Here is an 18,720-nt window from a genome sequence, read left to right on the forward strand (position 1 = left end):
AGAGGGGCGCCATCCTTGTACACGTAGGGCAGCACTAGAGGGGCGCCATCCTTGTACACGTAGGACAGCACTAGAGGGGCGCCATCCTTGTACACGTAGGACAGCACTAGAGGGGCGCCATCCTTGTACACGTAGGACAGCACTAGAGGGGCGCCATCCTTGTACACGTAGGACAGCACTAGAGGGGCGCCATCCTTGTACACGTAGGACAGCACTAGAGGGGCGCCATCTTTGTACACGGAGGGCAGTTACATTCTTGTATATAGAGGACAGTTTTATAGTAGTTATACTGTACAGAGGCTCCTCTCACCTGAATAAGACTTGCCACAATGGCTCCAGTGTCCCTGCCCGATTTATTCTCCACTTCTGTGTGGATTTTGATAGGTTGCCCCACAACATACCCTCGGAGGTCAGAGGTCACACTCAGCAGAAGTTGACCGGATTTCACCAGCTTGTAGTTAAACTTTTTAGTGGTAGTTGCACAACTTAATTGCTAAAAGTAAATGAAGACATAATAGGCCATTACAAACATGAGACGTCACTGACAGCGATTTTAACTATTCTATATCATGAGTAAACTTTGTGTCATCATCTGGGCAACCCTTCCCGAATAGCCAGCTCCCACAGCCCTGCGAGCCGAAGACCCCTTGTGCAATACTACTGCATATACACAATGCCATCTATACCAGGAGACGGTCACAGCTCCCACTAATAGAGAGGTCCTGCTACCAACACCCAAATTACAGACTCCCTAACTAGTCACTACAGTTTGTGGCCCCATACCTGCCCAACAGGTGGCGCTCTGCCACTCACCTCAATATCTGGTATTTCATTCAGATCCAGAGGCCTCAGGATGTAGAACGGTTTGCTACTTCTGTAGTCTTTGGAGAGTCTCCGCGTTTCTATAACTGCCTTCACCTGGTAAATCACCTTACCAAACGGCCCCTCGAAGGACGTAGGTGCGGATGCTGCAGAGGGGGTAGAAGAAACCATATCAGCTACCAAATATTTTTGTAGGGTTTTGTGGTGCCGTTACATGGATCTACCATAGAAACTCTGAAGTGGAACACAGACACTCCTACCGCAGTTATAACAGAGGAGATCACAGCTCATCCTTCTGACTATATACCTATGGCCAGTAGCTTATTCAGGTGAATATAGAAGGTAATTATACTTAAAAACTCCCCCCCCCCCCCAGCAGGCAGAAATGGTATAGCCTCAGCTAATGTTGTGCTGACGCATCATGAGACTGATTTGAATTAAAGTAGAAAAAAAATCCTCGGCATTAAGATGGTGCCTGATAAGCATCAGACAGGGGGATGCACTGAAGGCAAGTGGCTGCAGTACACAGAGGCAATCAGGTGAGGGGCGCAGGGATGGGAAAATGTGTTTTGGCCGAAGTGGGCCTTTAAATAGTACTACAAAAATAAAAATTATAAGTTTGGTAACAATACTGACCCACAGAATGAAGATCAGGTGTTGTTTTCAATGCACCATAGACGCAGTAAGAAAAAAAAAACCCTCTGCAATGTCACAATTGTGTTTTTTCCCCCCCCATTAAGCCCCAAATACGTAACCCTTTCCAATCCACTGTCTGACATCTTAAGACATTATGATGTAAGGCTGTACAGCTCCGATGTTGGAAGACGTCCGTCGGGGTTCTCTTACTGTATATTGCCCGCCCTTTCTGCTGTCGGAGCCTATCCAACGTGTCACCTCACGCAGTACTGGCTTTAGCCAGCAGATAGCGCCGTTGTATAACGGCAGAAAAAGAGTAAGCCCCCTAGGAAAACCAGGATACAAAGTGGATTGGAAAGGGTTAAAAGTCCTCTACTACATTATGTGGTATCATTGAAAAACACAGCTCATCCTGCAAAAAGCAAACAAAGAGTGCTGCAGCAGGAAAGGGCTGACTCATGTATACATTCACCGCTGGTTGGCCATAGGGGAGTACATTGTGATTGCTTCTGCTATTCATCTACGGTCTCAGCGCGGAGCGACGCCCCGACGCAGGACGACCGGATCTCTCCAGCACAAAGCAGTAACGCAATAAGTGAATGACGGATTCTCCCTGCATTGTAATGGCCGCAGCCAGTCTGACTCCGAGCGGCTTGCATGTCGCCTCTGTGCAAGTCATTAATATTAAAATCATAATGCCGCCCTCCAGCAAGCGGTGGGAACTCGATCGCCAACTCCGTCATTACCTGGCAACAGAAACTGGAAGGGGAAGGTGTGCTCTCCGGGCTGCAGGGTTCCTGAAAGACACAGAGGCTCTCATGGTCAATTACAGTGCAAAGACATAGGGAAACAATGCATTCCAGTAACAAGGAGGGGCGGCCAACACCCCGCACAACACACAATGGAGCTCTTAAGATACCAAGCGGGCTTGTCTGCCCATTGGCACTGCAGGAGCGGTTGTGTGATGGTACGCCACTTCTGCTTGCAATCAGTGAACGGAAACATTCTTGCCGACATCTAAAGGCTGAAAACCTGAATGCTTCTATTCACTGGCAGCAAGCAGAGATTTTGAAAGTGGTGAGGAATTTAGGCACAGTTATAGAACGTCACATTACACAGTTCATAAGCTTTACTATCACCTCTTATTTGCTATAAGCTTGCTTTTAATCACCCATCTATAGGAGTCTCTGGTGCAGATCTAGCACAACGCCAGACACAGTAGCGCAGCGTGCCACACGAAGTCGTCCAGGAAACACGGAAGCAGGTCAGGCCCAGTTAGTCAGTGGGATCGACGTGGCATCGTTTGTTTCCATGGACTGATCTGACGTTCCATCTTCCTGCTCACATAACAAAGCCGAAAAATGAGTTTGCATCCGCATTCAGGTTTCCAACATTCAGGGGGTGGTCCCAAAATCACCTAAAAGTAGGATCAGTGGGGTCTCACCACAGATCCCAAGATTGGGGGTCCCGTGAGTAGGAGATTGAATGAAGTGGCGGCCACTCCACTCCATTAATTTCAAATGGGCATGGTTTGGTTTGCAGACCGCTCACCATCCTGGTAGCTCTTCTCCGTGTTTGCTCCAGTTTGTCGATGTTTTTAAATTGGGTGCCCAGAACTGGACACAGTAGTGACTAACGAAGAGTAGAGGGGGATAATTGCCTCATGTGATCTAGACTCTGCGATTTTTAATACATCCCAGAATTGTGTTTGCCTTTTTTGTTGCTGCATCACATTGTTGACTCATGTTCAGTCTTTGATCTATTAGTATACCCAAGTGATAGCCGTCAGGCAAATGCTCATTCACCCATCTACGATCTTGCCAGACATCCCTATACACATACTTGCTTACTTCAATTTTGAATGGGAAGAAAACCACTAACAGCTTTGTCTGCCAGCAGCTTATCTCCAAGAATAAATGGATTGGGCAGTTGAAATCCAACAGCCCAGCCAATCCTAATGTACCCTGACATCTGCCATCAGAAGAGAGTTGGGAGAACCCCGTACACATTACATGGCTAGCTGGCCAACATCTAATGTGTACAAACTGCTGAGGTCAGTCCCACTGATGGACATAAGTGTGCCTGGAGGGGACATCCGGTACTGATCATGGCTCCCAGCACTTCTCTATTAGAATATATACATAAAAAGTAACACCACTCACATGTGTATTCAATGCTTTTATTCTAGTCCGCCCTACAGATAATAGCGGTTCTATTGTGATACTTGACAAAGCTTTCTATGAAGGTGAAGCACCGCTATTGTTATCTGGTACCTCCACTTACCGCAATCTTAATATTGATCCAACAATAACATTTAAAATTGCTTTATTCAAATTACCCCAAGAAGGATTGTCCTCAGGAATAATAGACCAAAAACTACATGATTATTTGTAGGTGGAGTCTTCAGGCTGCCCTATATTCTATGAATTACCCAAAATACATAAAAACATCTTTCCTCCCCTTTATGCTGTTATAGCTAGTAATGACTTGTGTGAATGCCTCAGTATATGGCTTGATAATCTAAAACAATTGGTAGCCACGATTTCTGGCTATATTAACCCTTTCCAATACAGTGTCGGCCCTCGTCCGACAATAAGATTTTCCTGCATAGCTCCGATGTCAGACGAGGGCTGACACGTTTGTAAGAGTATGCAGGATAGCGCTCCAATGTCAGAGTATTCTTCATACATATGTTACAGTATGCAGGACAGCGCTCCAATGTCAGAGGCTGTTCATTAGATGTTCATTACAGTTTACAGGACAGCGCTCCGATGTCAGGGGCTGTTCTTCATATGTACATTACAGTATGCAGGACAGCGCTCCGATGTCAGGGGCTGTTCTTCATATGTACATTACAGTATGCAGGACAGCGCTCCGATGTCAGGGGCTGTTCTTCATATGTTCATTACAGTATGCAGGACAGCGCTCCGATGTCAGAGGCTATTCTTCATATATATGTTACAGTATGCAGGACAGCGCTCCGATGTCAGAGGCTGTTCTTCTAATATATGTTACAGTATGCAGGACAGCACTGTATAAGATCTACTTTTGGCCCACCCACCTCCATTCACAGTAAACAGGTAGTCTATAATAGACAACGACTACCTGTTGACACAGACCAATAAGTTATGTTTTCTAAATGTAGAAACTGAACGACAAACGTGAAATGAATGAATTATCTTTTGTGGTTCAGTTGGGGCAGCATTTACACTGAATGAAAGTGGTTCCGATTCTTGCTGGATGTAGGCCCATGTAAAAGTGCTTTAAGATCTAAAAGAACTTGTCCCCTCCAGAGCGTGTAAAGCACTAACAACATGAAGTCATAAAGCTGAGTAGGTCAGTCCTTCATAGGACCATTTCACCAATAATTAACACAGCCGACTGCCACTAATCACTAGCGAAGCAGCAGCGTTCGCCTGACCACTGACACTGCTTGCTAGCCGAGGACTGACTTAAAGGGCCACTTCGGCAATTATTTACATTCATTATGTAGCTACTGTCCAGTAGATACAAGTCGGCCAGTGTCACCTTGCTTAGTTATTTTTTTCTATCTGAAACTCCTGGCCTCTTTTCCCTCAGATGGTCATGTGATCTCGGATCTAACCGGCTCAGATCTACTTGTTATGAATTCATTTTCTAGTCAGTTTCTCAGTCTGAGTGATGTGGTTTCATAGATCTACTACAGAAACTGCCTAGAAGGGGACACAGACACTCCTATGACAGCTACTGCTAAACGATCACACGGCATCTGTCACACAGGTATAATAGAGGAGATCACAGCTCATCCTGCTGACTGTACACTTATGGGCTGTAACTTTTTTAGGTGAATAAAAAGGTAATAATTAAAATGTCCTCCCAGCAGGCAAAAATGGTACAGCCTCAGGTAATCTGCTGATGCATCATGGGATTGATTTAAAAGTAAATGTTATACACTCAATATAGTGTCTGATAAGCATCAGACAGGGGACTGCACTACATGGAAGTGAATGGAATACACAAAGGAGACCTCCAGAGTGTGAAAGGCAATCAATTGAGGGGGCGGGGGCAGGGATGGAAAATGTATTTGCGCTGGAGTGGCCCTTTAATACAAAATCCATGGACCTATTTTCCACTAGCATGCAATGACAGTGCTTGGATGAGCACATCTGCTACTTCGGTCTAGTGATCGATAGGACCCCCAGCCAACAAAACCTCTGACACGTCCTTATGACATGTCAAAGGTTTTTTGCATAGCACAGTGACACTTAAAGGTAGAAGGGGAAGGAGGGACTCGTTATTTGTATAGCGCCAACTTATTCCGCAGCGCTTTCAGGTAATTTGTTTATTACCCCCCCAGCAAGCTGTGTCCTCATTTTACCGATCTCGGAAGGATGGAATGCTGAGTCAACCTTGAGCCGGCTACCTGAATCATGCAGGGATTGAACCTGCAACCTTTAGGTCGTGAGCAAGAGTTTAGGACTGCATACTGCTGCCTTAACACTCTGCGTCATACAAGGCCCATAAAAATAATAATAATTAATAGATGATCCTCGGGGGACCCACCACTTAGATCCCTGCCAATCAGCTGATTCTCATGGCCGCCGTCACTGTGGTCAGCGCAGGATGCAGCAAGTGCTAATGATAGCGCAGTGGCCGGTGTTGGTATTGCAGCAGAGCTACCCTTGAATGTATGTTGCAGGATGTATGTGCACAGCTGATTAGGCTGGCAGAAGGAGATAAAAGTGCTCAGGGCAGGAAGTATAAAGAAGTGAAATGTTTAATGGAGTCAGACAGATCTGCGACTTGACATGAACAAAAATGTGTTGGAAAGAATCCCTGATATTTACTGGAAAATATAGCGCAGCATTCCTTCTGTGTCAGTAAAATGACCGACCCCATCATCGAATCTGACGGACCCCACAATAAGTGCAGCAGCACCCCATAATAAGTGCAGCAGCACCACCGCCTGAACTGCACTTCTCTGCTCCTCTGATGGAACAGTCAGATCACCTCCTAACAGATATGAAGATATGATGTTTGACGATTCCGTCAGTATAAGAATTATCTGCCACTCTGTCCCAATGGTGGAGACGAGCACGCGGGGAGGGGGCGCTTACAATGTGATCTGCAGCCTCTTGTTCCCCAAACTATTTTTAAAGGGCCGGTCTTCCCGAAGACTAACCTTTATCAGCCAGTGAGAACGTCCCGCTGAAGTATTGTTCTTCCACGTTCCATGAGGTCTCGTTAACTTTGTTAGAAACGCCACATGATCCCACGCAATTCACCTTGATGGCTAGAAGGAGAGCAAAAACAGGTAAGCTATGAAAGTTATACTCTACAGATCTATACTCTTGTACATAGGGGGCCGTAATATACACTCTCCTGCCAAAAGTAATTAAACGCCTGAGTAGTATTTATTTCCAAGTGGTAATACTCAGTGGAGCTCCTTTGGCCCTAATGACATCAGATACTCCGTGGTATACTTTCTACTAATGTCTGATACACTTCAGCTGGTTTTTCCCTCCATTCATCCTGCAAACGCCTGGGGAGTTTCTCAAACATGATGCATCGGCCCAACTAGAATGCTGTCGTCATTGGACAGTTAAGGAAGGGAAGAACGTTCTATCGAGTGACGAATCCCACTACCTAGTCTTCACATTAAATGGAAGTATCCAGGTGTGGAAGATGATGAGGGATGCCTTCTGCCTGACTGTGTTGTGCCAACAGGTAAGTATGGCGGAGGTTCTGTTATGGTCTGGGGATGCGTTACGTGGCACAGCCTCTGTCCGCTGGTTGAAGTGACAAGAACCATGAACACGGAGCCGTACCCGGACATTCTAGACAATAACGTGCTGCTGACAATGTGGTAATACTCTGGGAATGGTCGGCCATACTTCCAAAAAGACGCCTTGTCACAAATATAATGCTGTTTTATATTGGCTTGAGGATATGGATGTTCTACAATTGGACAGGCCTGCACAGAATCCTGACCTGAACCTTACTGAATACAGACCAGACGTTTACAGGATGAATGGGAGGAAATATATATTTTTATTATTTCCCTCCATTCATCCTGTAAACGTCTGGCGATTTCTCTAAAAGAACATGGATGCTGTTCATATTTCCTGATCTGATATTCCAGTTTGTCCCAAAGATGTTCAGACTATAATAGAACCTCCGCTGCACTTAACTGTCGGCACAACACAGTCAGGCTAAAGGCGTTCTCCCAGTATTCTCCACACCCAGGTAGGTATCTGATGTGAAGATACAGTTGTGCAATTCATCACTCTTTCGAATGTTCTTCCATTTCCTAAGTTTCCAATTACAATGCTCCTTGCATGGTTGTAGATGGGCCAATGCATCATCTTTGAGAGAACTCGACAGACATTTGCAGAATGAATGGAGGGAAACACTAGCTGATGGTGATATAGGGGGAAAGAAGGAGGGCTCAAGGATGTTGGATTTCAGCACCCGATTTTTTTTTTGTTTCTACCAGATGCAAAACCAAACGTTCATGTGTATGGGGGAGCCAAGGAAGCAGCTGTCGGATAACGGCCTTCCAATCGGTGGCGCTGTAGGTGTATTGTTCCATCTTTTCATTCGCATATTTCCCAGAGGAGCATGGATGGCCTAATAAGTCTCCTCACACCCCTCCTATATGCGCTCCTTAAGGAGAAACAATACCCTTCCTGCCCATCCAAGAAAGTCACCTAAGATATGTTCACAGTTGGACACTGAAGCGTGCGGAATTTGCTTTTCTTAAAGGGGGTTTCCATTGTCTCTCTTGGGGGACGTTTAATACTCATGGAAGTCACTAGTTTCTTAGTACGGGCATCACCCCTGCCGTATCGTTCCCCAGTCTGGCAGCTGAACGGTTACTCCCATTAGCGGTTTCAGGACGGCTCCGCTTCACAAGCTGAAATGATTGCGGCAACGAAAATTGCCCCGGATAATGTGAGCGGCGATCGTTGGGATGTCACTGCTGCGTGAAGTCAACCACAAGCAGAAGCTGTCAGATCAACGGCAGAAACAAGGATCTAACAGAGGGAACTGTCAGCCAAAGTGCTAGGAAGCAAAGAAGAAAGCCTGGGGGATGGCATGCTGGGACTGTTAGTTCTACATCAGCGAGTCCAAGAATTGCTGAACTTGGTGCAAGAAAGTGGTGTTATATTATATTACATTATTGATTCCAGTGTTCCTCATAGTATTGTAACTGAGGTAATTCCACTATAGATGCCCCCCACTATAGCCTGCGCCAGCCACAAACAGTCCCCCCAAAATACAGCCTGCGCCAGCCACAAACAGTCCCCCCAAAATACAGCCTGCGCCAGCCACAGTGCCCCCCCCATTAGTCTGCGCCAGCCACAGTCCCCCCAAAATACAGCCTGCGCCAGCCACAGACAGTGCCCCCCCAAAATACAGCCTGCGCCAGCCACAGACAGTGCCCCCCCAAAATACAGCCTGCGCCAGCCACAGACAGTGCCCCCCCAAAATACAGCCTGCGCCAGCCACAGACAGTGCCCCCCCAAAATAGTCTGCGCCAGCCACAGACAGTGCCCCCCCATTACAGTCTGCGCCAGCCACAGACAGTGCCCCCCCCATTACAGTCTGCGCCAGCCACAGACAGTGCCCCCCCCCATTACAGTCTGCGCCAGCCACAGACAGTGCCCCCCCCCATTACAGTCTGCGCCAGCCACAGACAGTGCCCCCCCCCATTACAGTCTGCGCCAGCCACAGACAGTGCCCCCCCCATTACAGTCTGCGCCAGCCACAGACAGTGCCCCCCCCCCATTACAGTCTGCGCCAGCCACAGACAGTGCCCCCCCCCCATTACAGTCTGCGCCAGCCACAGACAGTGCCCCCCCATTACAGTCTGCGCCAGCCACAGACAGTGCCCCCCCATTACAGTCTGCGCCAGCCACAGACAGTGCCCCCCCATTACAGTCTGCGCCAGCCACAGACAGTGCCCCCCCATTACAGTCTGCGCCAGCCACAGACAGTGCCCCCCCATTACAGTGTGCGCCAGCCACAGACAGTGCCCCCCCCTTACAGTGTGCGCCAGCCACAGACAGTGCCCCCCCCTTACAGTCTGCGCCAGCCACAGACAGTGCCCCCCCATTACAGTCTGCGACAGCCACAGACAGTGCCCCCCCCTTACTGTCTGCGACAGCCACAGACAGTGCCCCCCCCTTACAGTCTGCGCCAGCCACAGACAGTGCCCCCCCCTTACAGTCTGCGCCAGCCACAGACAGTGCCCCCCCATTACAGTCTGCGCCAGCCACAGACAGTGCCCCCCCATTACAGTCTGCGCCAGCCACAGACAGTGCCCCCAAAATACAGCCTGCGCCAGCCACAGACAGTGCCCCCAAAATACAGCCTGCGCCAGCCACAGACAGTGCCTCCCCCAAAATACAGTCTGCGCCAGCCACAGACAGTGCCTCCCCCAAAATACAGTCTGCGCCAGCCACAGACAGTGCCCCCCCAAAATACAGTCTGCGCCAGCCACAGACAGTGCCCCCCCAAAATAGTCTGCGCCAGCCACAGACAGTGCCCCCCCATTACAGTCTGCGCCAGCCACAGACAGTGCCCCCCCATTACAGTCTGCGCCAGCCACAGACAGTGCCCCCCCCCATTACAGTCTGCGCCAGCCACAGACAGTGCCCCCCCCATTACAGTCTGCGCCAGCCACAGACAGTGCCCCCCCCCTATTACAGTCTGCGCCAGCCACAGACAGTGCCCCCCCCATTACAGTCTGCGCCAGCCACAGACAGTGCCCCCCCCCCCATTACAGTCTGCGCCAGCCACAGACAGTGCCCCCCCCCCCCCATTACAGTCTGCGCCAGCCACAGACAGTGCCCCCCCCCCATTACAGTCTGCGCCAGCCACAGACAGTGCCCCCCCCCCATTACAGTCTGCGCCAGCCACAGACAGTGCCCCCCCATTACAGTCTGCGCCAGCCACAGACAGTGCCCCCCATTACAGTCTGCGCCAGCCACAGACAGTGCCCCCCCATTACAGTCTGCGCCAGCCACAGACAGTGCCCCCCCATTACAGTGTGCGCCAGCCACAGACAGTGCCCCCCCCTTACAGTGTGCGCCAGCCACAGACAGTGCCCCCCCCTTACAGTGTGCGCCAGCCACAGACAGTGCCCCCCCCTTACAGTGTGCGCCAGCCACAGACAGTGCCCCCCCATTACAGTGTGCGCCAGCCACAGACAGTGCCCCCCCATTACAGTCTGCGCCAGCCACAGACAGTGCCCCCCCATTACAGTCTGCGCCAGCCACAGACAGTGCCCCCCCCTTACTGTCTGCGCCAGCCACAGACAGTGCCCCCCCCTTACAGTCTGCGCCAGCCACAGACAGTGCCCCCCCCTTACAGTCTGCGCCAGCCACAGACAGTGCCCCCCCCTTACAGTCTGCGCCAGCCACAGACAGTGCCCCCCCATTACAGTCTGCGCCAGCCACAGACAGTGCCCCCCCATTACAGTCTGCGCCAGCCACAGACAGTGCCCCCAAAATACAGCCTGCGCCAGCCACAGACAGTGCCCCCAAAATACAGCCTGCGCCAGCCACAGACAGTGCCTCCCCCAAAATACAGTCTGCGCCAGCCACAGACAGTGCCTCCCCCAAAATACAGTCTGCGCCAGCCACAGACAGTGCCCCCCCAAAATACAGTCTGCGCCAGCCACAGACAGTGCCCCCCCAAAATACAGTCTGCGCCAGCCACAGACAGTGCCCCCCCATTACAGTCTGCGCCAGCCACAGACAGTGCCCCCCCATTACAGTCTGCGCCAGCCACAGACAGTGCCCCCCCCCCATTACAGTCTGCGCCAGCCACAGACAGTGCCCCCCCATTACAGTCTGCGCCAGCCACAGACAGTGCCCCCCCATTACAGTCTGCGCCAGCCACAGACAGTGCCCCCCCCCCCCCATTACAGTCTGCGCCAGCCACAGACAGTGCCCCCCCCCCCATTACAGTCTGCGCCAGCCACAGACAGTGCCCCCCCCCCATTACAGTCTGCGCCAGCCACAGACAGTGCCCCCCCCCCATTACAGTCTGCGCCAGCCACAGACAGTGCCCCCCCATTACAGTCTGCGCCAGCCACAGACAGTGCCCCCCCATTACAGTCTGCGCCAGCCACAGACAGTGCCCCCCCCCCCCCATTACAGTCTGCCCCAGCCACATTCCTCCCAATACAGTTTACCCCACCCACAGTCACCCCCACCCCCCCATTATAGTTAATATTCAGCCCAGCCCATTCATTACCGGAGTATCCCCTCATCTTGTATCGCTCAGACATGCCATCTCTTTATAGCTGGTGATTGCCAGACTTCGGAGACCCCCACCAATTCTGCGGATGAAGGGGGTGGCAGCACTGATTTCGTACTGCACCCCTTTCTAAATTGCCCCTGCGCAGCAGCACCCCAACTACCCGTCTGCACATGAAACTACAACGAAGGGGGTCGCAGTGCTAAATCTCCGCTGCCCCCTTCATTCCCAGGATCGGAGGGGGTCTCATGGGTCTGAACAATCAAAGCGATGCCATAGCTGAACAATGCCCCATGTTGTAAAGTAATGGGAACACCTCCCAGCCAGCTACAAGGTTACGGCGCCAGAGCAGAGCCACCAGAAACTCCCAGGAGACAGAGGAGGACAAATTAGAGGCCGCTGCACCGTGTAACATCTGCAAATGAGGCCAAGCCGGTTCACAATGCAGGAAGAGGAGCCGTTCGTTCTCGGCTTTGTCCCAGTAATCAGTATTTAAGTGAACCAAAAGCAAATAACGCGGCAACTCCCAGATCTAGAGGAAAGGCTGCAGCGGCGGGCAGCGAGGGGCTCAACCCACCAGTCACAAGTCCTCAGATCAACTCGAAACCAGAGAAGGGGCGCAGGCAAGGAGCAGGAAAACAAGTGTCATCATTGTCCATAGTAACCATCGATTCCAGTGCCGGCCTTGGGTTAGATGGCACCCTGGGCATGTAGGGAGGGAAAACATTGTACCGATGGGCAGTCTGCCCGTATTCTGCTTGTACAGAAAGATAGAGGCATGCCTATACCAGAATGGCGCGGCCCAGGCACACCGCGCCGGGGCCCGGCGCGGCCCAGGCACACCGCGCCGGGGCCCGGCGCGGCCCAGGCACACCGCGCCGGGGCCCGGCGCGGCCCAGGCACACCGCGCCGGGGCCCGGCGCGGCCCAGGCACACCGCGCCGGGGCCCGGCGCGGCCCAGGCACACCGCGCCGGGGCCCGGCGCGGCCCAGGCACACCGCGCCGGGGCCCGGCGCGGCCCAGGCACACCGCGCCGGGGCCCGGCGCGGCCCAGGCACACCGCGCCGGGACCCGGCGCGGCCCAGGCACACCGCGCCGGGACCAAGAGCCTGGAGAAGGAGGATGATTCATGGAGCTCCACATATACCCTCACAGGAAGAAAAAACATCTGGCTGGACGGAGCTTGGGGGAAGGTGGTTGGGCGATCCCCCCAGGCCACAACTTCCCGGTGCCCCCTACAGGCTGTGACCGCCTGGGTAGTATATAGCATAGGCAGACCACAATTCCAGCTTTCAACATTACAACGCAGTTTGTAAGAAGTGGTCCAGTGGGTTTCTGTGGCTCAGACTGACCCCGTGGTTCCATGTATGACGGCCAACGTCTCCAGCTGTTGCTACATGTGGGGGAACGCTAGAATGTGTCCACCAATCAGAGAACTGCATAAATAGCAGAGTCTGGTGTTATTAAGGAGGCACAATGATGCAACATTTTCAGGATTACCGCTTGCTGTCATTGACTGAAGCCATTCTAGGTTACATTCTAAGCGTGCCTTCACCTGATCTCAGGTGTTCATGCAGGGGGACCCCCAAGCGCTGATGTGCACAAGCCGCAAGAATGAGTCCATTCACTACGAGCCTGCAGAGATATTGATAGTGATGAGGAGTTCTACTGAGCAGCACATTTCATTGCACAGCGGCGGACGGTTCCTTCACGGCGGCACTTTTGTTTTCGGTTCCGCTGCGCCATTCGAAGAGCGGCAAAATGTGAAACAACTGCTCTGTGTGACCCGCCATTGATTTGAACAGGATTTTCAGAGCTTTAGTTATGCCCTACTGGGTGGCCACCAAAGTGCAAAGTGGCTGCCAGCTCTGTGGGCACTGAAAGCATGCACAGTAAACAGATGATCTGCGGGGATCCTAAGCGGCGGACCCCCACTGACCACCAATTGAGGACCTCTTGGTTGACAAGCCTTGGACCGTACAAACTGGTCCCTGTAGAACAATCGGCTTGGACATCTCTGACGCCCCCTCTACACGGCGCGATCATCATGCAAATCGTTCGTTAGGTCGAGTGGTTTGCATAATAATTGCGCAGTGTGAATGCAGGCAGTGAATGACCGGTCAACAATAAATCGCGGATCGGATCCTTCATGCAGACTATAAAGGCAGCGTTTGCCCGTCGCGGCATCGTTCCGTGTAATCAGGCCAATGGAGGCGAGCGGCCGGAATGATCTCCGTCCCGCTCGGCTTCCATCCGCGGAGCGAGGATCTTCCTGTGTAAAAGCAGCAGAGCGACCATCGCTGGGCCGGCTGTCCCGGGAAGACCTTATCTAGCCCAGCAACGGACTATCTGCACTGCGCCGGTCAATGAGAACCTAGATTATATCTTCGGTTACAATGTAATCACCAATGTGATATTCTCAGGGATCTGGTGTAAGATTGCCGTTCTGTAGCATCTTACACCCGATAACCTCCACACGGCAGTCAGGTCAGACATGTTCTAAACACGCCATCTAGAGAATTCCCCAACGGCAAGGATTACGCTGACCGCACACCGGAGCTACCTGGCGGGCAAGTGCGCACATGTTGTGACTATAGAGAAGGGAGAAAGCCACGGCCAAACCCCTCTACGGCCGCTCTCACACATGCCTTCAGGTGAACGCCACATTTTATAGTGATTTCAAGCAGCATTTTTGAAGGCATGTCACAGCGGTTGTTTTTTTTTTTTAAACACGCCCCGTCATTGCGATAAGGAGCATTAAAGGTGAAAACGCTGAAGAACAGGACGGGCAGCGCTTGGGGGGGGAGAGGGGGGGGGGGGGGGAAGAAATCGAGAAACCACAGGACCCAAATCGCTCGTTAGTCACTCATCGCTTCATTGCAGCCCATTGAAACGGAATAGCTAGTGATCGAGTTCTCGCTCAGCATAAACAGGCAGTCGCTCATCTATGGACAACTGCCTGTTCACAGGGAATGGAGGCGGCTGGAAGAGATCTCTGATACGCTCCGCCGCCATTCACTGAACGATTATCATTGTCGTTTGAAAGCCAAGGAGCCACAGCCATCCCATGTGCCTAGGCTGCGCCGGAGAGGCTTGGACACAACTCGCAGAGGACACCACAGTGATACCGGTCCGGCACATGGACATGATGCGGACAAGAATAGGACGCACAAGGAGTCTTTCCATGCAGCCCATGTAGCGTGTGCTGCCTCCCTGAATATTAGGGGTTCGTATGCGGCTGCACACCTGACACACAGATATAAAATAAAGAACACCAGCATGTCGGAGACCCAAGGCTGCCTTTAGAGGACACAATCTCGGGGGCATGTCGTCATCACCGGAGCGTTCGGCCTCGCGCAGCCTGTTTAGACAGGCGGATTTATTGTTGACTCGTTCAACCAAAATCGTTCACTTCTCATTCAGTGTTTCACATTCTCTACGTGAAATACCGAACGAGCGCCGATTAAACGGATCGGCGAGTGAACGAGCAAACGATTTTTAGGTCTGCAGAAACTGACCGACGAATGAGAAGCGACCGATTCTCGCTCATCCTTTAGTCGTCGGCTCGCGTTTAGATGGAACGATTATTCTTCACTTTCCTTCAAACGATTTTTTGAACAATCTTTCCGTCTAAAAGCACCGTAACCCCAAGCGGCGGCTTATCTCCCCACGAGCAGGAGGACTGGGCAGTTAACGCATCCTTCTACCCCTCCCCGCCATCGTTAGAGGATTGGCCGCTCCTACTGAAGTCAGCCGATACATGTGTTGGGACTCATTCATACAGGTGTAAGACATTGGGCACACCAACAGGTACGCAGACGGGCCCATGTAAATGCTGTGTAACACGCGGAGAATACTTGGGTTTCACTGTGTATTTTTGCCGGCCTATTCACTTCAATGGTGTATTGTGGTGCGTAATACGAAACCGAAATAGAACATGCCGCATACTTTCATGCAATCAAGCATTGTGTGGGGAAAAAAAAAAAAAAAAAGAAAACGCCCGACTCACCCCATTGGGCTTCCATCATGCCAAACGGCATTTTCCTGTATACAATAGCGCAGGGTATTTAGCCCAGGATTTTGCGCTAGATCGGAGCTGCAGGCCCCAATGGACATCCAAACAAAAGCCCAACATCTGCACTCACTTAAAGGGGTTTTCCAGAAAGACACTATTGATGACCTATCCTGACAGTTGATTGGCAGGGGTCTGCCATCTGCGACCGGAAGCCATTTCAATGGGGCTGATGGAAATACCCGGTTGCTTGCCACTCCGCTACCGGGCGGTCCCACTGAAAATGTATGGAGTGGGAGTGCGCTAGTCTGACCGCCGCTCCCTTCATTCTCCTCACCACCATGGGAGTTGCTGCGAGGACGGGGGACACAGGACAGCCGTTCTCAGGAAGGAGTCGGATGACCCCCCTCTGTAGCACGTTTATGGATACGGATAGATGGCGGCTCCAATGCCGGCCACCGCTGCAATGATTTGGCCACGATCAGATGATATGCGCGAATATCGGAACGTTCGTCTTCACATATTTCGTACCGTTCTGACTGCATCAAGTCTCGTTAGTGGAGAATCTCTGCATTGGCCTCACATAATTGTGGTAACAAGCAGCACCCAAAAATGATCATTCTAGCACAAAAGACCATCACCAACATTAACCCCTTTGTGACTGCAATAATGCCTTTTTACCGACGTCACTAATGGGCTTTAAACCTGCACATACATCCTTTTAAAGGTGATAGCTTAGCTTAATACTGACAGCCAGGCTCCTGCTCTAACTGCCAGATGCGGAGAAACCTCGGATCCTGGCAGTTTAACCCCTTACATGCCATAATTTATAGCAAACTGCAACATGTAAGCAGATGACAAGAGGGGGCAATTTCTGCCACCCATCGGCAGCCTGCAATATGTTCGCAAGATACAAATGGGTTCTCATGGCATCGGAAAGTCTGACAAAGGCCTTCATGTTCGCCATATAACCCAACCTGTTAGCCTGCGGTCGTAGGCTTCGTAGAATGCACTATAAATATAGTGCAGCGTACTAACCTAGCAAATCGGACGATTACATCTTCAAGTCCCCTTCTAAAAAAAAAGAAAAAAAAAAAAAAGTTTAATAAAGTTTAGTTTAAAGAACAAAAAAAAATTATCCAATTACAAAAAAAAAAAAAAAAAAAAAAGTCATAATAGTTACATATATGTATCCCAGAGTGGTGCCATTAAATACAGGCCATCCAAAAAAAAACAAAACACAAGCCCTCATTGGCTAAACGAGTTATAACCCTTGCGATGCGACAATGATGATGGGATGTTAAAAATTGCTTTATCCGTAAAGCACAAAACAGGCTGGTCACAAAGGGGTTAATGACCAGCTTTATCTTTTTCTCTACGGCCGGGGTAGTCAGATGAACGGTCTCCATACTGATGGATTGGACTGGGCTCCTCCACAGTGTACTCCCCACCGGGAGGTAAGCGAGCCCCCATGTATGTTCCCAGCCGCCCGCTAACCTTCCATACAGAAGGAGCGCCTCTCTCCAGAGTCGCTTACTGTGACCGTAAACAAAGGAGCAGTCTGGGCCCAGACCCAAAACCTGACTCAGACAGACCTCCCCCCTCATCCTGCACTGCTCTCATTTCAAGGTCTCCCTATCACCTGCCCCCCCCCTCCCCTACCTAACCTTAACCCCTTGCCTGCCGCACTCCTTACAAAGAGCAGAGGTAAAACATTACTGAAAAGTTCTAAAAGTTGACCGTTTCTATTCAAACTTTTTAGGCCGCGTTCACATGAGCAGAAGAGAGGTCAGAAAAAGTCAGACATGGCGTCCCAACTCTTGTGCTTCTACATATGAGCGGTGATCGCTCCGTAAGTGGAGGTGGAGCGCTGGCCGCCCCCCTTCACAGTAAACAGGCAGTCATTTGGAGATGGACCGCTACCTGTTCACGAGGGCCGACAGTCACTTTTTAGGGGAGCTAAAAATTAAGCCACTACGACAGCTGAGCAATTTTCGCTCACTTCCCCCGTGTGGTTTTGCGTTTTTACACGGGACGACAGCCCCCGGGAGCCATTCGCGGGCTACTATTGGCCCATGTAAAGCCACCTTTCGGGCCCTTCTACACGGGAAGAAAGCGCTGGATCGTGCAAATGTAAACGACAATCAGTGTAAATACGACCTCCGCTCACCGGAGGCATAAAAATCATCACCCACTCATTTCGTGTAAACGGCAATCAGTCAGTCGTTCGCATTCAGCGATTATTAACGATGTCGTGAACACAATTTCAGCAATTTACCCGCCGGCATAAAATCTGCAGAAATGAATGAGGGAAGTCTTTCATTGTTCGCTCATGTGAACGGAGCCTTGGCCACCAGCCCAGCGTCACGGATAGATCCCCTATTAAGACTGCAGTTTCTGCTAACAGTGATATGTAGAAACTGCAGAAGACAAAAGATACAACACCATCATTATTCAAACCCTACTGCAAAAATGATGGTCAGCCCAAAATACATGCATTTATAGGGGGAAAAAAATACATTTGCCCCCAGAGGCGTCCATAGCCTTTATATTCATTAGCAAGCCAAATGGACCTGCATCGCTGGTAGGGAACTCGGCTGCATAGCTGCCACAAACTGGTCATGCGGCTACCACTACGTGGGTCCATGCTTTCAATCCTAGATTACATAATTTTTTCTACTCCTGTCACCTCCAGAGCTGCATTCAGAATTCTTATAGCCATCAGTTGTGACTGCACCCCCTTGTTGTTCAGTGGCTGCACCCCCTTGTTGTTCAGTGGCTGCAACATGTTTTTCAGCAGGGTTCCCCGGAACAAGGTCTATTCGTTTTACAGCAGGGAAGGTGAATAGATTTCAGCCTGCTCAAAGATGCCGATCCAAGGATTATAAACACTGGATAAAGATTACAGAAAGCTTTACCCGCACCTAGGACCGCAACAATACTGGGATTCACCTTTGTTCACCTTCCTCAGTAGCTAGACACAAGCACCAGAATCCTTCCCA

The 18,720-nt window shown here is 50.9% G+C and overlaps 1 protein-coding gene across 1 annotated transcript in view; it reads right to left on the reverse strand.

The window, feature by feature from the left end:
- Positions 1–18,720, reverse strand: part of ARRDC1 (arrestin domain containing 1) — a 44,368-nt gene that overhangs the window by 12,578 nt on the left and 13,070 nt on the right. Inside the window, exons 2-5 of the mRNA XM_066580433.1 lie at positions 6,620–6,730; positions 2,205–2,255; positions 814–968; positions 311–493 (exon numbers count right to left, since the gene is read on the reverse strand). Coding sequence (XP_066436530.1) covers positions 311–493; positions 814–968; positions 2,205–2,255; positions 6,620–6,730 — 500 coding nt within the window. The remainder of the gene's footprint in view (positions 1–310; positions 494–813; positions 969–2,204; positions 2,256–6,619; positions 6,731–18,720) is intronic.

The sequence above is a fragment of the Eleutherodactylus coqui genome, chromosome 10 (assembly GCF_035609145.1).
Source record: "Eleutherodactylus coqui strain aEleCoq1 chromosome 10, aEleCoq1.hap1, whole genome shotgun sequence".
NCBI classification, from domain to species: Eukaryota; Metazoa; Chordata; class Amphibia; order Anura; family Eleutherodactylidae; genus Eleutherodactylus; species Eleutherodactylus coqui.